The sequence below is a fragment of the Peromyscus maniculatus genome, chromosome 12 (genome assembly GCF_049852395.1).
Source record: "Peromyscus maniculatus bairdii isolate BWxNUB_F1_BW_parent chromosome 12, HU_Pman_BW_mat_3.1, whole genome shotgun sequence".
Classification (NCBI taxonomy): domain Eukaryota; kingdom Metazoa; phylum Chordata; class Mammalia; order Rodentia; family Cricetidae; genus Peromyscus; species Peromyscus maniculatus.
The window spans coordinates 83,713,639-83,739,342 of record NC_134863.1 but is presented as its reverse complement, the minus strand read 5'-3'; the positions used below and the strand labels follow the sequence as shown (position 1 = coordinate 83,739,342).

The window sequence follows — 25,704 nt, the reverse complement described above, 5'->3', positions numbered from 1 at the left end:
TGAACTCCACCGGGACGACCCACGAGTCCACCCCTTCCCTCTTAGTTTTTCCCGTGCACATGTCACACAAAACCCACGTGGAAAGAGAGTTTCTCTTTCGGTCCACAGCCACGTCTGATTTCACATACAGACAGTGAACAAGAGCAGAAGGTTCCCCTGGGGGGAAGCTCTGTCCAGTGCCACCTCACGTTGCTAAGTGACAGGTCAGGAAATCTGGCAAAATCTCAGAATAGGGCTGACCACAGCTGAGATACACCGAATTAACCTCAAAGCAAAAAGAAAGGTGTCCCAGGAGGGGGTTACACTTATGGATTATGCTCATACATCAAAGCAGACTCATTTCAGGTTGGGAAAAGCTGTCATGACCGTTAACATTTAATATTTCAATAGATCCATAGAATCAGGCAGGACCTACCTGGGACAAACCTAGATGGACAGAAGCTGTCTCAGATATATACATGATTTTGCCATCAGAGGCCACCACAAAAACGAAGCCATCCAGGGTCTGTAAAGAGAAAGTGTCAGGAAAGAGAGTGCAGTTAGACTTCATGGGTGAGGAGAAGGGCTGAGGGGCGTTGCTGGGGGGGGGGGTGCTTGCCGCCGCCCAGGGACTACAGGTACCGCTCAACCTCTGCTTCCCAAGCCAGGCTCTCAAAGCACTTGTAAAACAATCTTACATCCACACTACAGAACCACGCAAAATGTTTGACGAGTCCTAACTGGCTCAGTTTGAATGTCGTGCCTTTATTGTTTGGGCTTATTTTAGCACTTAGAACGAATCCGGAGTTCTATGGTTCTTAGGGGAACATCTACCGCTCTACAGACTACTTAATGTGGGAATTGGCAGTCGCTTATACCACAAGGACCAACACTTTATTCACCACAGTTTTCTAGTTACCCCTAAGTACTGCTTGAATAATAAATTCCTACCATTGCCATTCGCCAGAAAATAAAACAATATGTCCGATTATTCTACCAGACCGTGTCTACAGAATCGAGCATTTAGACTTTGAAAGAGATCAAATGACCTTTGCCAAAGTCAGGGAGGAAAAAAAGTATCAATTTCTGAAAAATGAAAACGACTCCAATGAAATTCTGATTTCTGTCTGAGTTGCTAACCCTCCAGAAATAACGTGAGATTGTAAAAAGTGACTCAGACAACAAAGAAAGTAAAAACTGCACCATCAACGACAAAAAGCTAAATACTTTTGGAAAAGAAGAAACCGTATTGTATTTATTTATATTTTAAGTTCAGGACCCCCCCCCAAAAAAGGGGGCAATAAAGTTGGTTAAAAAAAAAACAACTCCATACAACTCACAATGTGCACACATAAAAATATTCCAAACTAATTTCTGGCTACAAATTCTATTTTTACAGCATGTAATTGAAAGCAGATTACCGTTGAGTTTCTTCAAAACACTCCTTCAAAGGGGAGGAGATGTAAGAAGAACGAAGCAGAAACGGAATTTGAAGATCCCCTTACATTTGCTATATCACATAGTTTGCTACCAAAATTCTTTGCCGTCTAACCTGTCATTGCCTTAGCTACATTAAAGGTAAAATCACCTTTAAAAACATCATCCCACTTTTAACTCAGCTATGTAGTATTTTCCTAACAGAATCGGTGACATTTCAGATATGAAAACCAAAAATCAATTTCTAACGTTCTGATCCGGATGCTGGACTCCAAATTCATTTAAGAAATACCAAATGGATCTCTCACTGCGTCCAAGGAAATGAGTGGAAGTTTTAAAAGTTAGGATTAAAAATTGAAAGTTGCCAGCAGTAGCTTAAAAAAAAAAAAAAAAAAATCCTGTTCTCAAAGGGAAATGTGGAGCGCCACCCCACAGGAATCACCCAGACCGAAGACGTTCACTTTACCCACCAACCCTCTTCTGGGTACCTAGGTCTTACTCCTCACTGACGGTGAACGTCACAGTTGGAAGGGGTTTGGAATACACAAACAACGCGCTCCCGGCTGCAAGTGAGCCCCGAGGGCGCAGGCTCACCGGCCACTGGACTCTTCTGCCACTTCCATTGCTAGGACTGTGAAGGTTCCTGGATCCAAATACCGCCCCCCCCACTCCTGCTCCCCCACCTTCTCCAACCCCGGGGAGGGCAGGTTTTAGGTCACACCCGGGGTTTTGGGGCAAAGGTTTTCAGAGAGATGGGAGTTTCTGTTTTGTTTGCTCAGCGCTGACTCTCCGACCACTAGGGCCTTCCGCGAACTTTTTTTTTTTTTTAAAGAAAACACAAAATAGAAGAAGGAAATGCAAAATAGCCACCCGTGGGCATTTTTCGATGGCAGAGACAAATGACGGGAGGTGGGGGGAATGAATCGCGTCGTTGATGGGACTCTGAGGGCCGCATTTGAGATGAGAGGGAGGTGGCGCTGTCCTCAGCTACCCCAGCCGCTGAGGTGGAAGTGGCCGCGGGCGCCAGGGCTGCCCAGCCCCAACCGCAAGGCCAGGGCGCGCATAAAGTCGAGGTAGCCATACAGAGTTCTGGGGGAACCTAGTGCCTGACCCCAAATCAAGCAAGAGCTCCAAGACAGATGGCCTTGGAGGACGCCCCGTGTCTGGGTTGTTATTGATGGGGGCCACAGGACTGGACCGATTCTTGTTGCGACCTCGTGGACGCTACTTATAACTTCCACGTCCTCAGTTTCCCGCTCAGAATAAAATGGAGAGTGCAGGGGATGGGGGGTGGGGTGGGGTGCAGCGAGATGAAAGGGTTTTAAAAGAATCTGGCCTGGGATGGGGGACCCAGGAGAGTCTAAGATTCGCGTACTGCCTCGGCCAATCTCAACTTCTCTAGCGACCGCTGAGGCGCTCTGCTTGCGAGCTGCGGGCACCCCAGCTTGGTCTCCAGCGCCCGGCCGGGTCTGCCACAGGGCGAAGCAGAGGTGCCAAGGACTCAGTCCCGCTCCGGCGTTTGGGTGGCGAGGCACTCCCGTACTGCTGGAGGAGTGCTGGGTGTGGGTGTCGCCGGCCTGACTCTGCACTCCCGACCAGAGGCACCCCAGGTCCCCTTGCCCCGCGCCTCTGCGGCCTGGAGGCGCCGCGGGGAACCCCTCCCCAGAGCAGCCACCGCGCGACGCCGGCTCTACCTGCAGCAAATGGGATCCCAGCTCTTTGGCCACGCTGTCCAGGGGCCCTGTTCTGCTCGGCTGTCCCCACGCGTCTCCTAGACCTGGGACAAGGGAATAAAGCAAACCATTTAGCCGTAGCACCCACAGACTCCAGGGCTCCAGGCCAGACACGGGGAACCCCCCGCAGCGTGCGCTCCCCCCCAGCTCCGACCTCTACCTGCCACCCTGCTCCTGAGTCCCCTCACTCTCAGCCCGGTGTCGGGGGTTTAAAAACCCAAAGCTTCACAGCCGGACGAGGTGGCGGTGGCGCGTGCCTTTAATCCTAACACTAGGGAGGGTCTCTGAGTTCGGAGCCAGGCTGGTCTAAGAGAGAGTTCAGGACAGCCTGAGCTACACAGAGAAAAAAAACAAACAAACAAACCAAAAATCACCAAAGGGGGAGCTAACAAACAGAAGCCAGAAGCCCCAGGACAAACTTCCTCGGGGTGGGAGGCCCAGTCGGGGGGGGGGGTCCCGTCCCTTCCCTCTCCGAGTCTGCAGGACCCACCGCTCCCGGGGGTCGCCCACGTGCACATGGCTCTGAAATTGCGGTTTTATTAGAAATGCCACTAAGTAATCTAATCTGCTTTGAAATTGGTTATCCTGGGAGCCAAACGGGGGTATCGATTTGACCAGTAAATACTCCCCCGAATCCCTGCGCTCCCGCCCTCTTCCCACCCCTACCCTGTGCAGCCCGCAAAGATCATCAGGTCGTGTGACCCTCTGTCTTCTGGGCGCCCACAGCTTCCCCGGAACTCGGTCCTCTTCGATCCCAGAGCTCCAGACACACTCGGGTGGCTTTTCAGGGCACTTGTCTGTTCTCACACAATCAGGGGTCCCCCATCCCCTCCACCTACAGGGATCCCTTAAGATCTGAGATTTCCACCCCAGAGCGCAACTGGGAAAAGAGAGCAGGGCCCTTCCCGGTCTCCCTCTCCCCACGCCCCCCACCCCACCCTCGCTAGCTGCTGTGACCCACAGAGGTTATCCTCTGCCCACTCCGAAGGCAGGTGACCAGGTCTCAGCAGGAGCTTGAACGCGTGGCGTTCACTCCTGGGACCTAGCAGGCACATTCTCTGGGGAACTGCAGGCTAGGCCAGATCTCCTCCTGCCCGTGTGCCTTAAGTGTGGGGCTACAGGCCAGCGGCCACTTTATTAGGCTGGACACTCTGAGCAGGCATCCTGGCTAGCCTTAGCAAATAGCAGGGCGGCAAACGCCCTCGGTATGGTTCCCTACCTACACGTGGCCTCTGAGCCTCTAACCTAGGAAAAAGAAAACCATACCCCGAAGTCCAGTACAGGCTTCCCGGAAACCATTCGGGAACTAAAGGAAAGGGTAACCTCTAATTTCTGCTTCCATCCAGGTCTTCACGGGGAGAAGTGGCTAGTTAACATCCCCACCCCACCCACCACCTCCCCAGTGCCCTGCAAGGATGCAGCCCCCTTATTCCTGGCCCTTGAGTCTCTGCCTGTGAGCAAGGACTGTTCTAAATCAGCTCCCTCCAAGCAGCCACACACCCAGCACCCTTTGCTTCAGGCTAGGTCCTTTGTTTTGTGGAGAGGAAAGCAGGGGCATCAGGCCTTTGCCCCTTTGGAATAGCCTTGGAAAGAACCAGGGTGTAAAATTCCAGGAGGTTCACCGAGAAGAACGAATTTAGTAAGGGTCTAGGGAATCTGATAGCTGAAGACGAACGGACAGACTGTCCCCTCCCCTGCCTCTGGGTCCTTCCTGAGTTTGGGTGGTGCTCTGGCTATGAAGACATCCTTGACCCTTGACCCCCAGTGCAAAGTTGCCTCTCCCCCTCCCCCCTTGATGTTTCTGACTTCTCCCAGAGTCCTCCAGGGACACTTCCCATTTGGGAATGACCCCCAAACCAGCCGCCTCCGAAATGGGGGCTTCCCCCAAACCTGTGGAAGGTCCTGTCTCCACAACCAGGGGAGCCCTGGGCACACAGGACTATTTTCGGTATAATTCAAATACCCGGATGTTTTTGTACATCACTATAATTTTCCTGTAACGTCTCGAAAATGTGCCTCTTCTGGGTCTGGCAGAGGTGTCTGGGCTGCATGGGACGATTCCTCCGCTCACCCCCCCCCCCCCCACAGCCACCTCATCCTACAGCCGCGGCTCTGCCAGCTGTTCCATTAGGAGCCGCTATGGGAGAGGTCTTTTCACTCAGCCCATAAAAGTATACTTTGGGCTGAACTTAGAGACGGAATAAAGTAAGGTTTGTCATGAGAAGAAGAGGCTTGCTACTGGAAAACACCAGGCACCCGGCGGATGGCCCTTGTGGGTTTATGTGTTTATCTGAAGAGTGGGGGGTGGAGTTGAGACCGGGTTGGGCTGCCCCAGAGTTCATGGTTCGTGGTGGTCAGTCACACTGGACCCTGAACCGGCTTCCTCCGGGGAAGGGAGCCTCATCTGCAGCGTCCCAGGCTTAAGATTGAGCCCCCCACACTCAATAACCTCTACAAGACAAGCTGGGAGCCCCCAGATAGAAGGCCAGGTCCCATGGTGACCCCTGGGAGAAACTGCTGAGACTGCTGGGGAGGGAGCCAAGCCAACATGCCCATTTCTAGGGATTTTTTCCTCTGCGGTCCTGGGGTCAGTACTTGACCCCGGACTGCCTGCTCTTCAGTTTAAACACCAGCAGGCCACTGACATCAAGAAGCTACATATGGTCCCTCCTCTCTTGGCCTCCTGGTCAGTCGGTCAACAAACATCTTAGGGGTAACTCTGGGGGTCTCAGCCAGGCTCTTGGGGGTACCTCCAGACAAACCACAGACCACAAACGTTGGACCCCAAAACAAGAGATTTAGGACAGGAAGAGAAATTAATTTCTCACTGGGAGGCTGGCTACCCACTGCACTCAGGTTCTCAGATACCACTGTACCAACCGGCAGGATTCTCCTGGCCAGGAAGGTGGGGCTGGGCTCTGGGGAAAACCACGGGGGTTCCACATCCATCCTCTCTCACCCCTCAACACTGAGGGTCTAAAAGTGGCCACACAGAAACCCTTCACAGGGATCTTGTGAAAATGTAATGGAATTAACACCCCCTCCTTCTGAGGGGGGGCTGCCTGGCCCCCACCTTGCAGAGAAAGAAGAGAGTGTAAAAACACAGTTAGGGAGCCTCCTCTACAGCGGAGACCTGGCTTCCTTCCCCCTACCCTCCATTGTTTAGGGCATCACCTCCTGCACTTCGGGCTCCCCCAGGTGCTCTAACCTTCTCCACTCAAAACCCCGAACTGTTTTAGGACTAAGTTAGGGAGCACCATCATCACTACATCCCATGGTCCCTGTCCTCCCTTCTAGGTCTCTCCCGGCCCCTCTCCCATCAGCGCTCTTATAGAGTGGGAGCCAGGGCATGTTTCTGGGGAAGGCAACAGGCCAGTCAAAATGGGTGGGGGGCGAGGAGCCAGCTCCTTGACAGTCTTCATCCAAGGGCACACAGGTCCATCCCCCACCACCCCGTATCTATCACATGGATCTGAGCATCTGAGCACCACCCGGGTCCTTGCCCTGAATCGGCTCGGCAGGCGCTAGGGCCGCAGCCTGTGCAGCGCGGCGTTAAAAACCAGACTTGTGCCGGGCGGTGGTGGCACACGCCTTTAATCCCAGCACTCGGGAGGCAGAGCCAGGCGGATCTCTGTGAGTTCGAGGCCAGCCTGGGCTACCAAGTGAGTTCCAGGAAAAGGCGCAAAGCTACACAGAGAAACCCTGTCTCAAAAAACCAAAAAAAAAAAAAACCAGACTTGTTATCCGGCCCTCTATCCCAGGAGGGCCTACAGCCAGTACCCCTCACGCGCCTCCTTTGTAGACAAGATGCCAGTAAATTGTCCCCAGTTCACCACCCCCCCTCCCTTAGAGTCCTGTGCTCTCCCAAGCCCCTGAAAAAGCCTCTCCTGGCACCCCCATTTCAAATCAGGTGGCCAAGGTGGCCTGTGTAAGGATGTATCTGTGGATGATGGGTCCCGAAGGCAGGGCGGCCACCTACCGGTCGGTGGGACAAAGGGGTTGGCTTCAAGGTTTGGGCACCCCCCCCACACACACAGGCTAGAGTGTACACTCTGACGCCAAGGCGCAGGCCCCTAAGACGGCAGCCTCCAAGGCTGAAAAAGTGCTTAGCCCTATGAAGTGCAGGATACAGTCCGATAGTCACACCCGGGAGAAAGCGACCGGAAGAGCCAGGCGCCCATACCCACGGGTGCAGCTCTCCTTCCGTCTGCCCGCTGCTGCGTTCCCCCTCCAGTACCCCAGCGCTCCAGATCCTTCTCCAAAGCTGCATCGGGGACAGAGACTGCACCAACCCCAGAGCACCAGGCTTCAAAGTGGAGAGAGGGAGAAGGTTGTAAAGACAATTCACACACACACACACACACACACACACACACACACACCCCTCTTAAAATGTTAGTCTTATTTTTTTTTAAAAAAAAAATACATGTTTTTGGATTTGGATAGCAAGGGCCTCCTGGGTCTATAATTCCATACAGGCATAGGGCAAGAGTGCCCTCACCAAAGTGTCAAAATCAAATCATTTTGATCCACGGAAGCGTGACCTAAGTCAGTCCAATCCCGCTGGGTATTTTGATGAAGAGGTGAGGGGCTGTGTGCAACTGAATTTAAACTCCAAGGAATCCAGTCGCTGGTGTAATTCAGGCCTTGAACACACACTCTGTCTCTGTCTCTCTCTTTCTTTCTCTCTCTTTCTCTCTGTCTCTGTCCCTCTCTCTCTGTCTCTCTCTCTGTCTCTCTCTGTGTCTCTGTCTCTGTCTCTGTCTCTCTCTGTCTCTCTCTGTCTCTCTCTCTCTCTCTGTGTGTGTGTGTGTGTGTGTGTGTGTGTGTTGCTTTCTCTGAAGTACACCCGGATAAGACGCCTATGCCTTCTCGCCTTCCAACACAAAAAGGGAGCAGAGGAGATTCCATTCCTGAGCCTAGCCTTGGGCCAGTCTCTCCTGCCAGGAATAATGAATGTGCTGAGTTCGGAGGAACCACCCTTACCCACTAACGAGAAGCCCGATCCGGGCTCCCTTAGAGGAGGTGGGCTGATGGAATCCACAGCAGGGGTGCTCTGGGTCTGGCGGGTAGAACTGGGCACACTCTGTAGGGTCTGCCCCATATTTCAAAGCCCCTCCAGAGGCTGGGCCTCATTACTCAGCAGAGCTCAGGCTATGTCACCCCCCATCACCCACTATGGTGCCCCCTCTCCCCTATTTCTAGGACTTCTTCCAAAGCTCACTTTGCTGAGATGCCCTCCCCACCCCGTTTACCTCCGTATCAGTTTAGCATTGGAACAAAAATTTTGGTAGAAACTGCAGAGTCTTTGACACGAGATGTTGCCCCTGCCTGCCTGCTATTCAAGTGTCTCTGGGCACAGCCAAAGAGTGGTTTTCCACGTCTGTCGCAAGGCTCCTCTGTGCTTTCTCTCACTCGATCTACAACACTGTGAGGACACGGAGTCCTCAGTGGGCCGGTTTCACAGAGATAATGTGCCAGAACACCTACCCTCAAGCCTTCAGCAAAAATGGAAAGCATTCCTCAAAAGCTGCAGGACTTCTCCGGCTTGCTGCCTGACCCTTCCCAGGGTCTCTTTCTGGTGGCCTCTGCACCACTGGAGTGCAGGCCTGCCAGGTACCAGCCTTAACTGGACACGGGCCTGTCCCTTTGGCCTCACTTTCCCCAGCTAGGAAGGGGCCCTCTAAGGTATCACTTCCATACTTCCTCTCCTAAGTTGGCCTTCTAGATTCTTCTTGACCCAATGAACACCCTTGCGCTGAGCAAAACTGTATTCAGCTGCTGGGTTCTTGCTCAGAACCTTTTGTGAGGGAGAACTAATCTAAAGATCTTGTTAGTGCCCAGGACTGCCCTGACCAAGTCTCCTGAAAGCCACAGTCTTGACTGGCATCGAAGCAGCGGTCCTTAGCAGACCTGGGTTACAGGGAGGACTGCCTCGGGAGAAGGGGGGCACTTCATTTTGTATAACAGAGATTCTTCAAAACACAGGGCCCTGCTCTGGGTGAGAGACTCCCGGCTTCCTAACTCCTCACCTGAAGATGGGTGTTACCACGGAGGGTGAGTGGGTGGGCAAGCTCCTTGGGGCCAGGCTACCCCTTCTCTGAGGGCATTCCTACGACAGTATTGCAGGGGGGCGGAGTTAGGGCACTGTCCCCTTCCTGGCTTTGGCCCCACAATTTCAGAGCCATTTCAGAACATCTCTAGAGCCAAATCGCGCCAGGCTGACCCCTTCAGGGAGTGCCAACCTTCAGAGTCACCTTCTATAAGGTAGAGGCGGCCCCTCCACCGGGCAGTTTCTGAGCAAACGCACCAGCAACCGCTGCTCAGGGCAGCACCCACAGACCACCCACTCCCGCAGGGTCGCAGGACCCAGCCAAGCGCCTTCTCGGGCACCCCAGACCAGAGCTCGTTTAAATGGCTGCTTGCAGCACACTCGACACTGTCCGGGTTTTTGTAGTCTTTGCCGGCCAGCTCCCAAACAAGAATGGCTTACAGTTAGTCCATTGCCCCTGGCCCTCCCTGCCAGCTAGCCTCTGGTTTGTTCGAATTCATTGACAACAGATCATTTACTTTTTTTTTTTTGATAATTTCTTTCTATTTTTTAAAACCCAGTATGGCTAGGCGAGGCAGGCGGCCCGAGCTCCACACCTATTTTGCAGCAAGCGGACACGAAGGCTGATCGCGGGACAGTAGCTAACACTGCTTTTCCCGTGTGGGAAGGAGGCTGAGGAAAAGCTGCCCTTACAAAACCCAGTTCGTGTTTGTTTGTTTGTTTTTTAACTTTCACGGAAACTTCAGGCAGCCGGGAATCAACTCTACCTCTCGGGCCAAGGGGCTCACGGTTGGCCGTCATAACTAGAGATCGCAGACCAAGAGCTTCCCGCACAAGGGGAGAAATCCCGAGGAACCTTCCCTGGGCCCAGTTAGGTGGGTTTCCGGACAGCCGGGTGCGGGAGCTGAGCGCTCCGAAGCGGGGCTGGGAGGCCGGGGCCGAGCCACCGCCTCCGGCCACCTCCGCTCCGGGGTGCTCCCAGTCGGCCGGCTTACTCCCGGGCTCCGGGGCGTGGAACTGGAGTCTAACCCGGAGCTCCACCAGTGTGGTGCAGGGAAATGCAGCTAAGACTCAGACAAAGGACATAACAGCGGGTGGCAGCCGCAAAGCGGGGCTTACCGATTTCGGGTGCTGCGCCCGGCGGTGAACAACACCAATGGAGGAATCCTGTGGCCCAGGGACACCTGTCGCCACCGGGGCAACGACCCTCCAAAGCCTGTCTTCCTTCCCGGGCGCTGGCTCTCCAAGAGGCCTGCTCTGCACCGCCGGCCCTGGAGCCGGGAGGTCCTGGAGGCAGCAGGCCTCGGGGCGCTGCGCTTCCTGACAGTGCCCCGGACCCTGATTCTCTGTGGTGCTGACCCACCGCTGGTCACCCTTGGACGCCCGCTGGAGCGTGCCCACCCAGTAGGCCGCTATTTCCTACAAACCGGAGTCCGCAGGAGAGCTGCGGCCCAGGGACACTCGCTCACGGTAGCACTTTTAAATCCTAAAATGTTACACTCAGGCCCGCCCCGCCACTTTTGAAATAATCCCCCTTTTCTTTCCGGCTATGTCCCCGCTCATCCAATCTCTTGTCTCCTTTCCATGTCCTCGTTTCCCAAAGCAAAGGGAGGCGAGTTGGAAAAAAACGATATCCAAGACTATGAAGGCCCCGGCTGCTCGCAAATGCTGGGATCGGCAGCGTTGGCCTGCAGTGCCCGGGTCTTGTTCTGCATCCAACCGCTTGTAGAAGCCGGAGCAGCGAGGTCCTTTACCGCCAGCAGAAGAAGAGAGGAGAGATGGGAAAAGAACAAACAAACAAACAAACCCAAAGCAGAAGCGAGAAAGAAGTAAGGAAAAGGGGAAAAAGGAAATAAAATTATAATGGAGAGAGAAGAGAGAGAGAGAGAGAGAGAGAGAGAGAGAGAGAGAGAGAGAGAGAGAGAGAGAGAGAGAGAGCGCAGAATGAACTGGTGTTGGAAGGAAGGACAGAAAGAGAAGAAGGTGACAAGGGCTGGAAAGGAAGGGAAAAGAACCCAAATGAAGTAGCATGCCTGTGCCAGCTTGGCAAACACCAACCGTGGATAAGGCTTGGTTTGCCCCACTCTGCCCGGAGCTGAGAGGTGATTGGATCGCCTGGCTGGGAGCAGCCACGTCCCTTTCCCTTAGCCTGGGCCGGCCGAGGCACCAGGCGCGGCCTCTCCTAGACTCGGCCACTGTAGCCGAAGCCTCCTTTTTGCAGCACCCGCCCCCCCCCCACACACACCGCGTCCCCGGACGCCCACCTGCAGCCTCACCTTCCGGGAAGACCGCGCGCATCTTCAGGTAGCTGGTGGTGAGTCGGATGATGGACGCTTTGTCCAGCTGCGAGGTGATGGCCGACGGCAGCGGGAGCAGCTTGGCCAGCTCATAAAACTCACCATTTTCCTTCTCCCTCCTGGTTTTGGCTGCATTTTTGGACTTCTCCTTCATCGCGCCTCGGCTCTGGGCATATTAGACCTCGCCGCGCTCCAGGCCCGCGGAATCCGGCTCGGGCTGCAGCAGCCGGGATGGGGTTCGGGACGCCGGGGGTCAGGTGAGTCCGAGGCTGTCGGGCTCCGGCAGGTGCGAGGGACCGGCCTGGAGCACGGCGCGGCTTCTGCACAGTCGCCAGCCCTGAGTCTGTCGCCAACCAGCTGCGCAGCCCCGCTCTCCGCCCGAGGCTGGGGGATGGCCGGCCCGGTGTGGACCCGAGCCCTGGCTTTCTGCTCGCCTTTCCTTCTCTTCTCCAGGCTCTCGGGCCTCGGCCTTCCCGGGGATGTAGTGTGCGGAAGAGCTGGCGGCGACCCTGTTTAGTCCTTAAAGGAGGGCTTGCACCCGCTGCGGCGAAGGCCCTCGGAACGCAAGGGCGGCATCGGCGGCGGCGGCAGCGGAGCCATGGGGCGGGAGCGGAGCCGAGCGAGGTGGCAGCGGCCGGGGCCAAGCCTGGGCTCGGTGCGCTCTCGTGCCCTCCCCCGGCGGTTCCGGGTGCCTGGAGCCGGGGCGTCCGGAGCCCGCGATCTGTGGCCAGGCGCAGCTGCGGCTCCGCGGTCCACGTGCGGCCGAGCGGCGTTTGTTTATGGCGGACCCGCCTTCGGGCGGAGCACTGGGCCGCGTTGTGCCGCCCGGGGGAGGGGGGGAGGGGGAGGGGCCGCAGCGGGGGCGGTGAGTCTCGCCTCCGACCCCGCCGCGGCCCGGGAGTCGCCCGCGCGCCTCCGCGTCGCCGCCTCCAGGGACTGTCCCGCCAGAGAGCCGCGCGCTCCCGTGCTGGGGGTAAGTCGGGGTGAGCGCACAGGGCTCGCCGCGCCTGCTCGCTCCGGAGGATGAGTGGCAGGACCCGGGCTAGAGGATGGGCGGCGGGGGTGCGGCGGAGGAGGAAGATGGGAGGGGTGCGGTGGCTTCCACGGTGGCTCCGGGCAGGTCACCCCCGGGCGCGGCCCAGAAGAGGCGGCGCGAACAGCTGGCCAAGGGCCCCTCAGGGAGGACCCATACTGCAGCTGGTCCCACACTCAAACCTTCCTTGGGTCACAGGCCCGCAAACCTAAAGGGGGTCTCCAAGGGGGAAAAATGACCCCCTTCCCCTCATCCACTGGCACACGTGCACCGAAGTGACCTTTCTCATCTAGAAACACTGGGGCAAAGGGAGACTGGCGCTTTCCCGAGGGCAGCGAGAAGCCGTGGGTGCACAGGGAGGGCCCGAGGGCACGGGGTGGGGTGGGGGAGCTGGGCCCAAGGGCCAAGCCTCCTCCAGGGCGCTGGCGCAAACAGGGCCCAACCGCTCTGACTCTGGTGACCCAGAGGGCGGCGGGAATATGGGTAATCGACTTTAGGCCAGGGCTTCAGGGCGACCCTAGCAGAGCCAGGGTCCCCGGGGGATGCGGATGCGACCCACGGGGATGGAGGAGAAGGCCATTGGAGAAGGGAGACTTGGTCGCCGAGAGTGAAGCATTCTTTCTCCCACCGGGCCACACTACGTCAAACAATCCCGTGGCGTCTCCCGGGCTAGTGAGACCCCGATAGGTGCCGGCGCTACTGTCCCGTCGCTGCGGCGCACGCCGGCGGTGGCGGTCCGGTCGCGTGAATCCGCACTCCCCTTTGGAGCCTGAGCCTTCCGACGCGGGTCAGATGCGAGCTTCCCAGGCGTCCTGGATCCCACACAGACGCAGACAGGTCTCCTTTTGCAGCCGTGGTCACCATGGCTCTCCTGGCGGCCGTAGAGTTTTGGGCTGCAGGGACTCTGACCTTGGGAACCGGGTGCCCGACACGGGGATTTTCGATTCCTGTTGTCATTGCCCGGTTCCTCTCCCTCTAGCCTTCACTCCAGTCTGAGAGGAGCTTGCAAGTCGACCGGCTCCTGGTACCTGCAGATTTCCCTCCTCCGCACCGGGAGAGCTGGGCTCCGATCTGCTGTGCCTGCAGCAGATGCTTCGGGCCTTTTCCTGGGACCTCCTTGGAGAACCCGGAGGCTTTCTAGGCGCAAACTAGCCCACAGTAGACTGCTGTGGGCTTCGCGCGGTGCACACACCCGGGCCTTTGGAGCCCTGCTAAAAAGACAGCGCGGCGGGGTGGCGCGAAGTCGCGCCAGGCGGGAGCGAAGAGGACCTCGCGCTTTGCGTTTGCGGGTTCGGGGTTGGACGAGATTTTCTGGGTCCTGCATTAAGGTGCAAGCGTAGGGTTGGGGCAGTTTGCCAGCGGCGCAGGCACCCAGTGTCCAAACCTGCATCCGTCCTCGGGAGTCCCGGTGCGGCGCTGTGCCTTTGGCTGCCCCGGGCTTCGCCGGGAAGGCGCTTTGGGCGAGCAGGGCTGCGGACCCACCCTGCCGCCGCTACGCAGGTCTCCCTGGAGCGCGCTCCTGCACCTCTGCCGGTACCGGAAAGGTTTAACGCTTCCCCCACCCCCAGGATTCCCGACCCTCAATTAAGGACTCCGGAGAATTCCTTCCCCGCTTGAAAGGGATTACCCAGATCATAGAAACATGGTTAAGTGGAGGTGGGAGAAACCCGGCAAGAAACAAGAACTGAAACTTCTCAAACGAATTTCCCAGTTTTTAACAGGAAAGGCGCTTTTGAATTCTTGCGACTGGATTTTCACAGTGGCAGCCGCCTCCAGCATCTGCAAGACAGTTTCGGGTCTCGGGTTTTGAGAGGTGGTAAACGCGGTTGAGGAGGCCATGGGGTAGCTCTAGGCCCAGAGCCTGACTCAACAGACACCCAAACATCACACACAGGGCTATGGAACTAGGGTCCCCAGAGCCAACTATCAAAAGTACAAGTCTTTGGGCGGGGATCTCAGTGCTAGAGGGTTTTCATCTGGGAAGGAGTGTACGGTCCATGCGGAATAATGAAGAGCTCCAGCCTGTCTGTAGTTGGGGCCCCGGCTAGAGAGTTAGAGCCTGGATTCTCAACAGGACCCTTACACGTCCAGAACGTGGGTGAGAGAGAGACGGTATTAAGTTAGAAACTCTGTTTAAGGTTGAAAAGACTCTCTCTCTCTCTCTCTCTCTCTCTCTCTCTCTCTCTCTCTCTCTCTCTCTCTCTCTCTCTCTCTCTCTCGGCATGAGGAAGCCAGAGGTCGATTCGGGATGTCTTCCTGAATCACTTGCTGCTTTGTTTTTTGAACCGGTTTCTGCAGGGAACCTGGAACCCCTTATTTCAGCGAGGCCGCGGGCTAGAGAGCTCGTGTCTCGGCCGCACTGTGCTGACAGTATAGCGCTCTTGTCCCCTCCTCGCTTTTCTCATGGATTTGGAGGATCCAAACGTAGGTCGTCATGTTGTGTCATAAGCACTTGACCTACTGAGCCGCCTCATCAGGCCCCAGACAAGTTTTATTTGGAGCTGAGCGTAGTTTAGTACTGAGCGCCACTACTGGTCTCCTACCGACCCCCTAGAGTGGGCCGAAGATCAGATTACAAGCCTCTTCCTACTGTACACTGGGGTGTGTGAGGCACACACAGCAACAAAGTTAGATGAGCTGAAGTTAGCTCTGCCCCACCAGGGACGTATTGATGGGGGGGGAAAGTGTAGAACGATGGTAAAAGAATGAGCTCCACAGATTGGGGCTGAAGCTAGTCAACAGTACCGGCATCAGCCTTGGAAATGCCGAGACCCTGGAATCCCAGGTAGCACTCTTCACCCACTGGCTGGAAGGAGCCTGCACAGGGCGGGCAGGTGTGAAGAAGAAGTGTCTGCAGATCCCACTGCCTGCCTGCTGGCAGGGCACCCACACCCTCAATCTGCCAGATCAGAAGCACAGCCCACCAGCCCCACCTCTTAGAAATTTTCCATCAGGAAACTAATCTGGATGAAATTTGGGCCCCAAGAAGAAAGGGGTGGGCCAGGCTGCCCCACATCTGTTTGGATTTTCCGCTTCAGATGCTTGCAACTGTTCTTGCCACGCTGCACACCCCGGTGCCTACCTGAGGCCCATCCCCAGCAAAAGTCAACTTTTGGGTGAGATCAAGGCCCTCAAGATGGGCTCTGGGAAAGCTGGGGCATACAAGGAGATCAGAGATTGGAGAGCTGGCCACCACCCAGGTGTGGGGGGCAGGAGAACCCGCCTCTCCCTGGCTTTGTCTCCAGCCTCTAAGTGAAATTTAAGAACTTCAACCTCCCGAGCAAACAGAGGAAACAGAAAATCTTGAAGCCTCAGAGATAGGAAACTTTGATTTCTAAGCCGTTGTCTACACAGGCAATCAGTGGGATGTGCTTACTCAGCAAACCTCATTCCCATCCAGCCTCACAGATGTGACTGTCTCACAACTGGAAGTCTTTTCTGGTAGGAGCTACCCAAAAAGAACACTTCAGCTCCCTGTCCTCACGCCTGTCCATGTATAAGTTACACTGACTCCCCTTGGGGGGTCACTGTTATTCCCAGACAATTACAGTATCAACAAACACATTGTTTAAAAAATAATTACAGGTAGCCAGAGCAATTTCAGAGTAATTTATTCTGGCAGAGGTCAAGACAGTAACACTCTGTTCCTTCCCAACTAGTATAAAACCTCCCCCTTCCCCCCCCAGCCCCTCCCTCCCTCACTGAGAGTGACTTCTTCAGAGAAAGTGTTTGCCTTAGCTTTGTGAGCCAATTCTCTCACTAGGTCCCAGTAATGGCACAGGTACGTCTTCTCACGTGGCGGCCAGGGGTCAGGTTTGCAGAGTCTGAGGTTAGAGCCTGAGAAGCAGCCACACCGGCAGTCAGACACCGGCTCTTGTTCCCGGGAGCCTCTCCTGGCCCCGAGGAAAGAGGTATCCCTAAACCCGGGCACCTGCATGGGGATGGGGAGGTCAGGATTCTGAGAATAGCAATTCTCCTTGGATTTGGTCATCCAGGAGGATTCCAGATTCCAGGATGGTGACTCCAGAGGGTTCCAGTTACTCCCAAAGGCTGGAGAAGGTGCTGCCCTCCTCTGCCCTTCTCTCAAGAAGATGCTTTTAGGGGAGCGGATGCTATCACCAGGAGTTTATGGTAGGAATCATCAGAGTTCCCAAGGGAGGATCTCGGGGCTGGATGAAGCTGACTTTCCTAAACATAACTGGATCCTTTGAAGAGAAGCGCTTTTCCCCACAGGTTCCCTCTTTGTCTTTTCGAGACAGGGTTTCTCTAGTAGTTTTGCGCCTTTCCTGGAACTCACTCGGTAGCCCAGGCTGGCCTCGAACTTACAGAGATCCGCCTGCCTCTGCCTCCCAAGTGCTGGGATTAAAGGCGTGTGCTGCTGCTGCCGCCGCCCGGCCCCTCTTTGTCTTCTTAGCCAGACCTTGTGTCCTTCCTGGTCTCTGAGAGGATACCAGCAGCTGAGGACTTCCAACCCCTCCCCCCCCTTTCCAGGGACACTGACCTGCAGTGACCTCCCCAGGGCCTAGGCAGCAAGCACTTAGCTGCCAGGCTTCAAGCTAGGCTCTTCCAGGCAGAGGAAAGGAGTCCTGGTCCAAGAGTGGATGCCCCCTGACCTGCCACCACTCGCTGGGGTTCTCCTAAAGGCCTCTTGGAGTGGCTTAACAGAAACAGCCACCTCAAAAGCCCACCTGCTACCAGGCAAGGCCCACTTTCCTCTACAAACGGCTTTCAGGGAGGCCTGGATCACGTTTGAAAACCCGTAAGCAGGAGGAGGCTTAGTAGGCTGTGTACTGAAATTCCTCAGTGGTTACATCAATTACACACCGCCTTGAAATCTGAAAACCGATTAGTTCATTTATGACATCGCTGAAACAGCCCTTCAAAAAAAAAAAAAAAAAAACTCAACCTAAAAAATCCCCTTTAAGAGCCCGAACAAAATCTACCCACCTGAGATAAATATTTCTGGACATCAAAGAAAGCCTGGATATGATGCTCCCCCGCCCCTAGTAAGTGATAGTAGCCACCAAGGCTTAAGGTAGGTCTGACTACGACGCAGTATTTTATAGACTAGGAAGTCGAAGTCGTTTCGTTTAATTAACATTCTTTATCTACTTGCAAGTTGCCAGTGAGGAATTTCTTCCCTATTCTAAACAAATCTGGATTCATTCAAAGTTTAAAGAGAGAAGGTTACAGGAAGGCGGATAGGCAAGGCTACAGCCTGGTTTGGGTGGCCGTAGCGGATCTGAACCCCGCCGGGCTTCTCCCTGACTCGCTCAGATTCTCATTTTGTTTTTCTCTTTCTTTTAAACGCTAACGTGAAAGGTGGGATTCCTAAGGGGTGTATGTCTAGAGCACTCTCAACCTTCGTTCGAGGAGGGGTTGATGCTCAGGACCTGAGGTGGCCAGAAGTTCCGCACCCCGGGACTAACTAACCAGAGCTGGAGTAGACGTGTGCGGGCTTCTGAGCTGTGGGTCACACTAGGGTGCCGCAGGGTTGGCTGGGAGGGTTGGGGGTGAGGGTGGAGGTGTGGGAGGCGAGCACCGCGGGAGGGTTCCCAGTTCCGTGGAAGCTCTCAGCTTCGGGACTCCCACCTTCCCGGCGGGAGCAAGTTGGTGATGAGATTTTTCTCTAAGTCCTTGGGTGTGTCTGGCCTTTTTCAGCCGCAAAACCTTCGCGTTAACAAATGCAAGCCCGGCTCGCAAGCCCACGGCTCTCCTGCACCTGGAGGTTGCATGGGCGTGGGTCTCTCTCCTGCGGGGGGCAGAGGCCCGGATGTGAGCTGCCTGGGCGCATCTTCCCTCCAAATTCGGGTCACTTAGGCCCGCTTTGACGGACCCCCGCCCCAAATTCTTTCTATGTGGGAAGCAGTGGCCTGGGACAGCTGAGCCTCGGGTAGAGTGGGCGCAGAGGGTGAGACCGGTTCCGTGGGTGGGAGCCTGTCTGGTGGCACTCGGAAACCAGTTTTGTTTTATTTTGTTTTGGTTTGTTTTTTTTATTTTAAGCGTCTGTGAGGCCCCTGCACCGGTCCCCAGCTCATGTTCCCTGCCCTAGAGTTCTTGCCGGGCTGAAGGATCAGTCTTTTGGGGTTAGACTCTGGAGCGGCTCCGGATTAAGGAACAAAATCCAACGCGCTTTGTACGTCCAAATCGTCGCCTCCAATTTTGAACTGGAGGGGCGGGGTAGAGATACAGAGGGAGGGAGAGACAAGAGACAGAGAGAGATCTCGCTAGATGCCAGAAGAGCACCCTGGAACCGTCGGCGCGGAGCGGGAGCAGGTTTTCGGTTAAAACGAATCTTTTTTTTTTTTTTTTAATTGACACGTCCTCAATTCAAGAATATTGTTCCTGGCGAAAGCGTCGGTTAGCCCACAAATGACTTCCGGTTTATGGATATTTTTGGTCCCCAACTCCGACGCCTTCGTTTCCCACCCCCAGGACAGAAGCAAACTAATTGTGTTCACTGCCTGGATGGCGCTCCTGGCACGCGCGGATGTGGGCATCGTTTACGGACCACAGTGTTCTCTGTTTCTCTCCCAAACGAGTTGGAACCAGGCGGGGTTCTGGGTGGTTACCTAGGCTGCGGGTCACTGTCCTTTTAGGGACAAGAGGTCAGATACAAACCCGCACAGTGGAACGGAATCGAGCGAGCGGACGCCAATTAAACCTTCAGACTTGTTTGTTTTTGGAGACTTTCCATCTGCCAGGCCCAGCGCTGGGCGCAGGGGAACCGGGATAGAGTTCTAGAAGTGGTTATTGAGAACCCCCAATTTCTCAGTAAATCCCTGCAGATGTGCTGGGGGCGGGCGCAGGCGTGCAGGTGTCGGGAGCCGCGTTCAGAGAGCAGATAGCTCTGTACTGCGTCTGGACCAAGGAACAGTCTCAAATAGCTTTAAAATAATTTAAGCCGAACCGTGCAGGCTGGAAAGGTCACGTGCTGCGGACCTGCCTTTATTCCTGGATTTTTGGGGGGTTGCCATTGTTACCCACACAGAGATAATTTACACAGTGCTTATTTATGTCTGCTAAAGGTAACTAACTGCCCGGAAGGATCCCCCCACCCACCCCGTTTAAGCCGCACCCTGGTGTCCCAGTAACAGCTTACTGTCTTATTTATATTTCTGTTTACTTATGTATGTATGTATGTATGTATGTATGTATGTATGTACATACGTACTTATTTATTTTTTAGAAGCCAATTCTGACAAATGAGGGGCAGTAGATTCCAGGAGAGATACACCTGCAGAAAGCTCTGGAATTCCAGGACTAACCCCACCCTCAGGTCTTTAAAGACACCACAGAAGCGCCTTCCCTCGCTTTCTGCATAGCTGGAGAGAGAACCCAGGGCCTCCTACAGGCTAAACCTAGGCTCTGGGGTTGAGCCGTCCTTGATGTTGGAGATCCACCAGTCTGGGTTTCTGAGGTAAGACTCTAAGTGGAGATCCCGGTCTGGCCTAAACGTTCTAATTTCTGAGCAGCTTGGATTGAGCAAAGGGACAGGAAGCTGGCCTGTGGCTATAGCGGATTGCTTGAAAACTCAAAAAATGCAGGGGTGACAGAAAGGGAACGAACCATTTAAACACAAGGACAGTTCTGAGCCACAAGGAAAGAACAAAGCGTCCAAATTAAGTTAGGAAATTTATATCTGTAGAAAAATCCTTTAGAACCACCAGTTGGCCGTGAGTGAGTCCATTTTCCTAGTTCTGTTTATGGCCCCCACTTCTCGGGGTCCCTTTGCATGTGGAAATTCAGAGGCAGTGGTGACAGGGTGGAGATGACTGATGGATCTTTTAGGAGTCCCTGCTCTGAAGTTGGTTTTCTGTGTGGGTCATGGAAGCCGCTTCGCTTGAGATGCTTTGTGTGAGGGCTGTCAGGGGAACGTGGGGTAAAATTTCCCAGGAGTGTCTCTGAAAACATTCATAATTAAAAAAACGATTCATAGAAATCACCAGAAAAATTATAGCATGCTGTGTTCAAGCATGTTTTGGAGCCATGTGGAATACATAAAACCGCAGTCTGGTTGGGGGATGCTGCCTCCCGATCTTCCTCTCCCGTGGTAGGAGGAGCGGATATAGATAGATCTCATATAGGATAGCCCGAGTGACAGGAACCAAGAGATTTTCTCTAGGTTTTATTTTGTTTTGTTTTTTTGAGACAGCCTTGATATGTAGTCCAGGACGGCCTTGGAAGCTTCTCATTTCTGTTATTTTTTGAGACAGTCTCACATAGCCCAAGATGGCCCCCAACTCTCATGAATGCTGGGCCCTTCTGTTTCCTCTTATACTTACAGGTTTTATGCTGGAGACCAGACCAGGTTTGGATTGGTAGCAAGTTCCTCTACCCATCAGTCATCTCTTCTGCTCAAGAATTCGTTCATCAAGACAAGTTTTTTTAAATTTCATTCTTCAAAAGTTCCAAGAGGTAGGTATGATTTCAAAAAGGAGTGTCTTTAATAACAGTAGTATCTCTGCACAGCCCTGGCTGTCCTGGAACTTGCTCTGTAGACCAGGCTAGCTTTGAACTCAGAGATCTTGCCTGCCTCTGCCTGGGATTAAAAGGCATGCACCATCATTGAGCAGGATTGATTTTTTTTTTTTTTTTTTTTTTTAAATCAGGAAGACCGGAAACGGCCACACAGGAAGTTGGAAGGGACTCACTGAAACACAGGCACATGATGTTTCAGGTAGCAATATGCAACTTCGGTGCCTGTCAATAGTGACACTCCGGAAGCCAACCCTGCTGCAGCTCCATTGGCTCTGCAGGCAGAAGCAATCAATATATGATCTACGGCTGCACAGGATGTCAGCAATCCCGGCTTAGGATTCTACTTCTTCCTGCCAGGAGTAGGCCAAGTTTTGTTATATTTTGTTTTGTTTTTCAAGACCGGGTTTCTCCGTCCTGGAATTCATTCTGTAGACCAGGCTGGCCTTGAACTCAGAGACCCTCCTGCCTCTGCCTCCCTGCCCCATTACCACTGGGTGCAGGGGCAAGCCTTGAAGCCTGCAAGTGACTGCAGCAGTGAGTACACTTAGGGTTAGGGTCTCATCGCCTTAGGCACTGGTGGAGAGTAACGCTCTGTCAGTGGCTAATGTTTATGTGGAGAACTAGCTTATGATAGAGCAATTAACCCATTAATAATCCACAACGAAGCAGTTGCCTTTGCTGGGAAAAAAATGTTTTCATTACCAACACAAAAACAAAACAAAAGTCAAACCACCCGGGAGCTGGGAGACAGCTGGTCAGTTAAGGTCTACTTGCAGAGGTCCTGAGTTTGGTTCCAGCACTCAGCCTCCAACTCCAGCTTCAGGGGCTCTGGCGCCCCCTTTTGAACTCCTCAAGCACTGCACTCATGTGCACTGCCCCCCCCATATATAATTAAAAATAAAAAAATTAAAAATATCCAATCAATGCCCTGTGCCTAGGCTGCATGACTTGGGGCCTGCCAGATGGCCTTAGTCTCCTGCTGTGACTCACCTAGCGTGTGAAGGCGGCTTAAGCAGAGAGAGGACTGCATGTTTCAGGCACGTTCCTCATTTTCAAGAGCAGTCCAGAGTGACACTTGCTTAGAAGCCTGAAGGAATGCAGCCCTTCAGATTGGGAAATCCTCTGCGTGGCCGCTTGCTCACGCTATGACTCAGGCGGGAACCGTTCAGCAGTTTGCCAGGCATTTACATGACAAACTGAGTTCCTGCCACTGAGAACATTCTTAGTCTTGGCCTGGACTTTGACTTAGAATCTGGCCTGAGTGTACATATTGTATACAGAGGACCTGGACAAGGCTCACAGCATTTGAATCACTGATTCTGCTTGTGTGACCTGTGGAGAGCATGTATAATGTAAAACAAACAAAACAGGGTTTCTCTGTGTAACAGCTCTGGCTATCCTGGAACTCACTCTGTAGACCAGGCTGGCCCCAAACTCACAGAGATCCTCCTGCCTCTGCCTCCGAGTGCTGGGATTAAAGGTGTGTGCCACCATGCCCAGCTCAAGTTTTTATTTTAAAATGATTTATAAAGCAAGGTGTGATGGCACACACCTGTGATCCCAGTACCCAGGAGGCTGAGGTAGGAGCATCATGAGTTGGAGATCAGTCTGGACTATATAGGCCTGTTTCAAAAGGAAAAAAAAAAAGATTGATTGATATAATGAATGACAAAGGACCTCGCCCACTGCCCACGAGAAGGGAAGCATTTAGTAAACTGTAGTTGTTATCATTGGCATCATTTTACAGTATTATTAATACAACACTAACATTAGGATCTTTATACAGTTAAACTCCAAAAACAAACTATCCTAAATGGGTGATGGTGGGTAACTGTTGATATTTGTCCAGTGAAAAGATACATAGCTAATAAAAGATTTTAAGAGTCTCCAACAACATGGCATGATAAATGCCTTCCCATATCCATCTATGTTTCCCAGACTCCCCCATAGCCAGCATTCCTGAATGGATCGGGTGTAACCAATTGGATGTGCTTATTCAAGCACTGAGACGGAAGTCACACTACTGCTGCCTTTTTGGTTTCTTCTGGTAGGACCATTGGTAAACACTCTGTGTTGATGAATGCAAATGTGTGTGCACCTGTACACGTGTGTGCACCTGTACACGTGTGTGCACCTGTACACATGTGTACTTGCTTGTTGTATAACCATGTCCTTTGAGATACAAGTTTTGTGGATGGAAGCTCCTTAAAAGTCAGGAATACACAACTCAAAAGCTTTAGGAAGTCCCTGAAACTGACCAGATTCATAGGCCCCGCCCTCCCCAAGCCTATGTGAACAGTAAGGGTTGATGAGAGATACTCAAATGGATGGAGCCGCCTGGGAGAGATTCTTCAACTTGTCCAGCTGGGGGCAGGCTGTGTGGTGATCTCCACGGTTCCAGCTTTCAGGACCCACCACCCTTGCTGGGGCTTTGGTGAAGCATCTGTCTTTGAGTCATGTCTGCACCTGTAAGTGACCCCTCACCCTCACTCCTATAAATAACCCCAATAAAACTCACTTGGTGGTGCCCTTCCTGTGGTCTGTCATCATTTCCCTCTAACTCATCTGTGGTGAGTAGACATCGGTTCATGTCTCCCAAGGAATGGTGTCACATAACATATGTGTAGATACATGTGGTTGAGATTGCTAACGTGTACATATGTGCATGCATATGTATATGCGTGTATGTGTACATGTGTGAACATGCATGCATTGTGTATCTTTGTGTATATATCCGCTGTCTTAATTGCTGTTCTATCACCGTGAAGCCAATAGACCACGGCTAATTAGAGTAGGCGGGCATGGACCTGAAGCAGTAGCTGAGAGCTCACATCTTGAGACAACAACCACAACAGAGAGAGAGAGAGAGAGAGAGAGAGAGAGAGAGAGAGAGCGAGCTGAGAGTGGAGTGGTCTTTTGACGTCTCAAAGCCTGACCCCAGTGCCCTATCTCCTCCAACAAGGCCGCAGCTCCTAATGGTCTCGATAGTTCCACCAACTGAGGACCAAGTATGTGCCTATGAGGGCCACTCTCGTTTAAAGTACCACATCCCCAACTCTTCCTGACCCTGTACTCATGACATGAAAACAAGTTAGGAAATTTTAGACTATAATGAAAGTGTGAGCTAGGTGGTGGTGGCGGCAGCTCACGCCTTTAATCCCAGCACTCAGAAGGCAGAGGCAGGCAGATCTCTGTGAGTTCAAGGCCAGCCTGGTCTACAGAGTGAGTTCCAGGACAGCCAGGGCTACACAGAGAAACCCTGTCTCAAAGAAAAAAAGAAAAGAAATGAAGAGACATCCAGGCTAGCTAGTGTACTGAATGGAAGATGTGATTGCAGATTCCACCCTCACATCACTGGCCAGTAATCCGGGTACACACTGAACTCCAGGCTCGGATGGAGTTTCTGGAAACAAACCAGATGCACAAGAAAATCTGCGCACTTTCTAGGAAGGCGAACTTTTGTCACGTGACCTTCTGTCACCCAGGCACCCTGGACTTCATGCTTTTGACTCTCCTGCTTCGCCTTCTTGATCCCACAGCTGGTCGTAGACAATGCTCCTTTTTTTTTTTCTTAAATCTGTGTGTGTGTGTGTGTGTGTGTGTGTGTGTGTACAGATATGTGTGGCATCACAATCCCTGGAGCTGGAGTTTACAGGTAGTTGTGAGATCTCCAACACTGCTGCTAGGAACTTCCCTGTAGGGTCTTCTGGAGCAGCTCGGTGGTATTTTCACATTACGACTTCTAGCAGTTGGGTGCTCTATCTGTTCTGTCCTGCCAGGGGGCCCCATGAGCCTCGGATGGGCTGTTCACCTAGTGGTCCTATTACAACTTGACCACACTGTGTTTCCGGGAAGGAAAGTTACACCAGAGAGCAGAAGACACAGAAGCCGTGTGTCTCCCCTCTGATCCTGCCTGTGGACCCCTCTTCCAGCTGCTGCTTTTCCCTTCATGACTACATCTAAATGGCCTCTGGCTCCTGCCACACAGTTGGGAAGGAAGAGACCTGAGGACTGATGCTCTTCCTGATGGGGTAGGGCACTTCTTTCCCTCAGAATTCTTCCAGTGCATACACAAGATGTGATTATCAAGGCTTGGCTGGAAACCATGTGGCCAGGAGGTGGGGCTGGCCCCAGAGGCCCAGGCTCCCGGCTCCAGCACATGCTGTTGTCCATCTTGTGTCTTCACCCTTAGCACCCTGCTTCGAGTCAGGCACGTCACAGATGACCAATAAATATTTGTTGAGAGAATGTGGGATTCTCACCAAAAAACAAGAAGGTTGTCCACGTGTCAATTTTCCACGCAGTAGGAAAAAAAACAAAGCAAGAAACTCAATTCTTTTCTTCCTCTCCCGATGGGGACATCAGTGGATATTGTCCCAAGAGCACGGAAAATTTCCACCAGAGACATAAGAACTCTCTGGCAAGCCCCGTGAAACGTTAATTTTAGCTTCCAGTGACTGGTGCCTGATGCCCTTGCATAATTTAGTGGGTCAGGAGGAGCAGGAGCCACAGTCAAGGGTGACACACTCAGAGAGCTCTTCCTTCCCTCAGAGTGTGGGTGAGTGAAAACCAGCTCTCTGTACATTTCCTTGGAGAGATTCATGCCATTTGGAAAATCCTGGAACCTGGGGATCGTGGGATAGTCCATGAACGTATTGGTGTCTGTCCTGCCGCTAAAGCACCTCTAGAGGC

At 53.4% G+C, this 25,704-nt stretch overlaps 1 protein-coding gene and 1 long non-coding RNA gene across 7 annotated transcripts in view; one reads left to right on the top strand and one right to left on the bottom strand.

The window, feature by feature from the left end:
• The window catches only part of Sim2 (SIM bHLH transcription factor 2), a 47,134-nt gene extending 34,875 nt beyond the window's left edge, over positions 1-12,259 (bottom strand). For 3 of the 5 annotated variants that reach the window (XM_076549254.1, XM_076549256.1, XM_042259617.2), the window contains exons 1-3: positions 11,478-12,259; positions 3,111-3,193; positions 416-505 (exon numbers count right to left, since the gene is read on the bottom strand). In XM_076549254.1, the coding sequence (XP_076405369.1) occupies positions 416-505; positions 3,111-3,193; positions 11,478-11,652 (348 nt within the window). In that variant the 5' untranslated portion in view covers positions 11,653-12,259. Of the gene's footprint in view, positions 1-415; positions 506-3,110; positions 3,194-11,465 lie in introns of all 5 variants that reach the window. The other 2 variants (XM_076549253.1, XM_076549255.1) reach the window with 1 other exon arrangement.
• Positions 11,598-23,531, top strand: LOC107401724 (uncharacterized). 2 transcript variants are annotated; one of them, XR_006062699.2, is made up of 4 exons: positions 11,598-11,755; positions 19,721-19,951; positions 20,819-20,949; positions 21,144-23,531. It is a non-coding gene; the product is annotated as an uncharacterized LOC107401724 (long non-coding RNA). The 2 variants fall into 2 exon arrangements; XR_006062700.2 differs by lacking the exon at positions 11,598-11,755 and adding an exon at positions 12,395-12,471.
• The last annotated feature ends 2,173 nt before the right edge of the window (positions 23,532-25,704 follow it).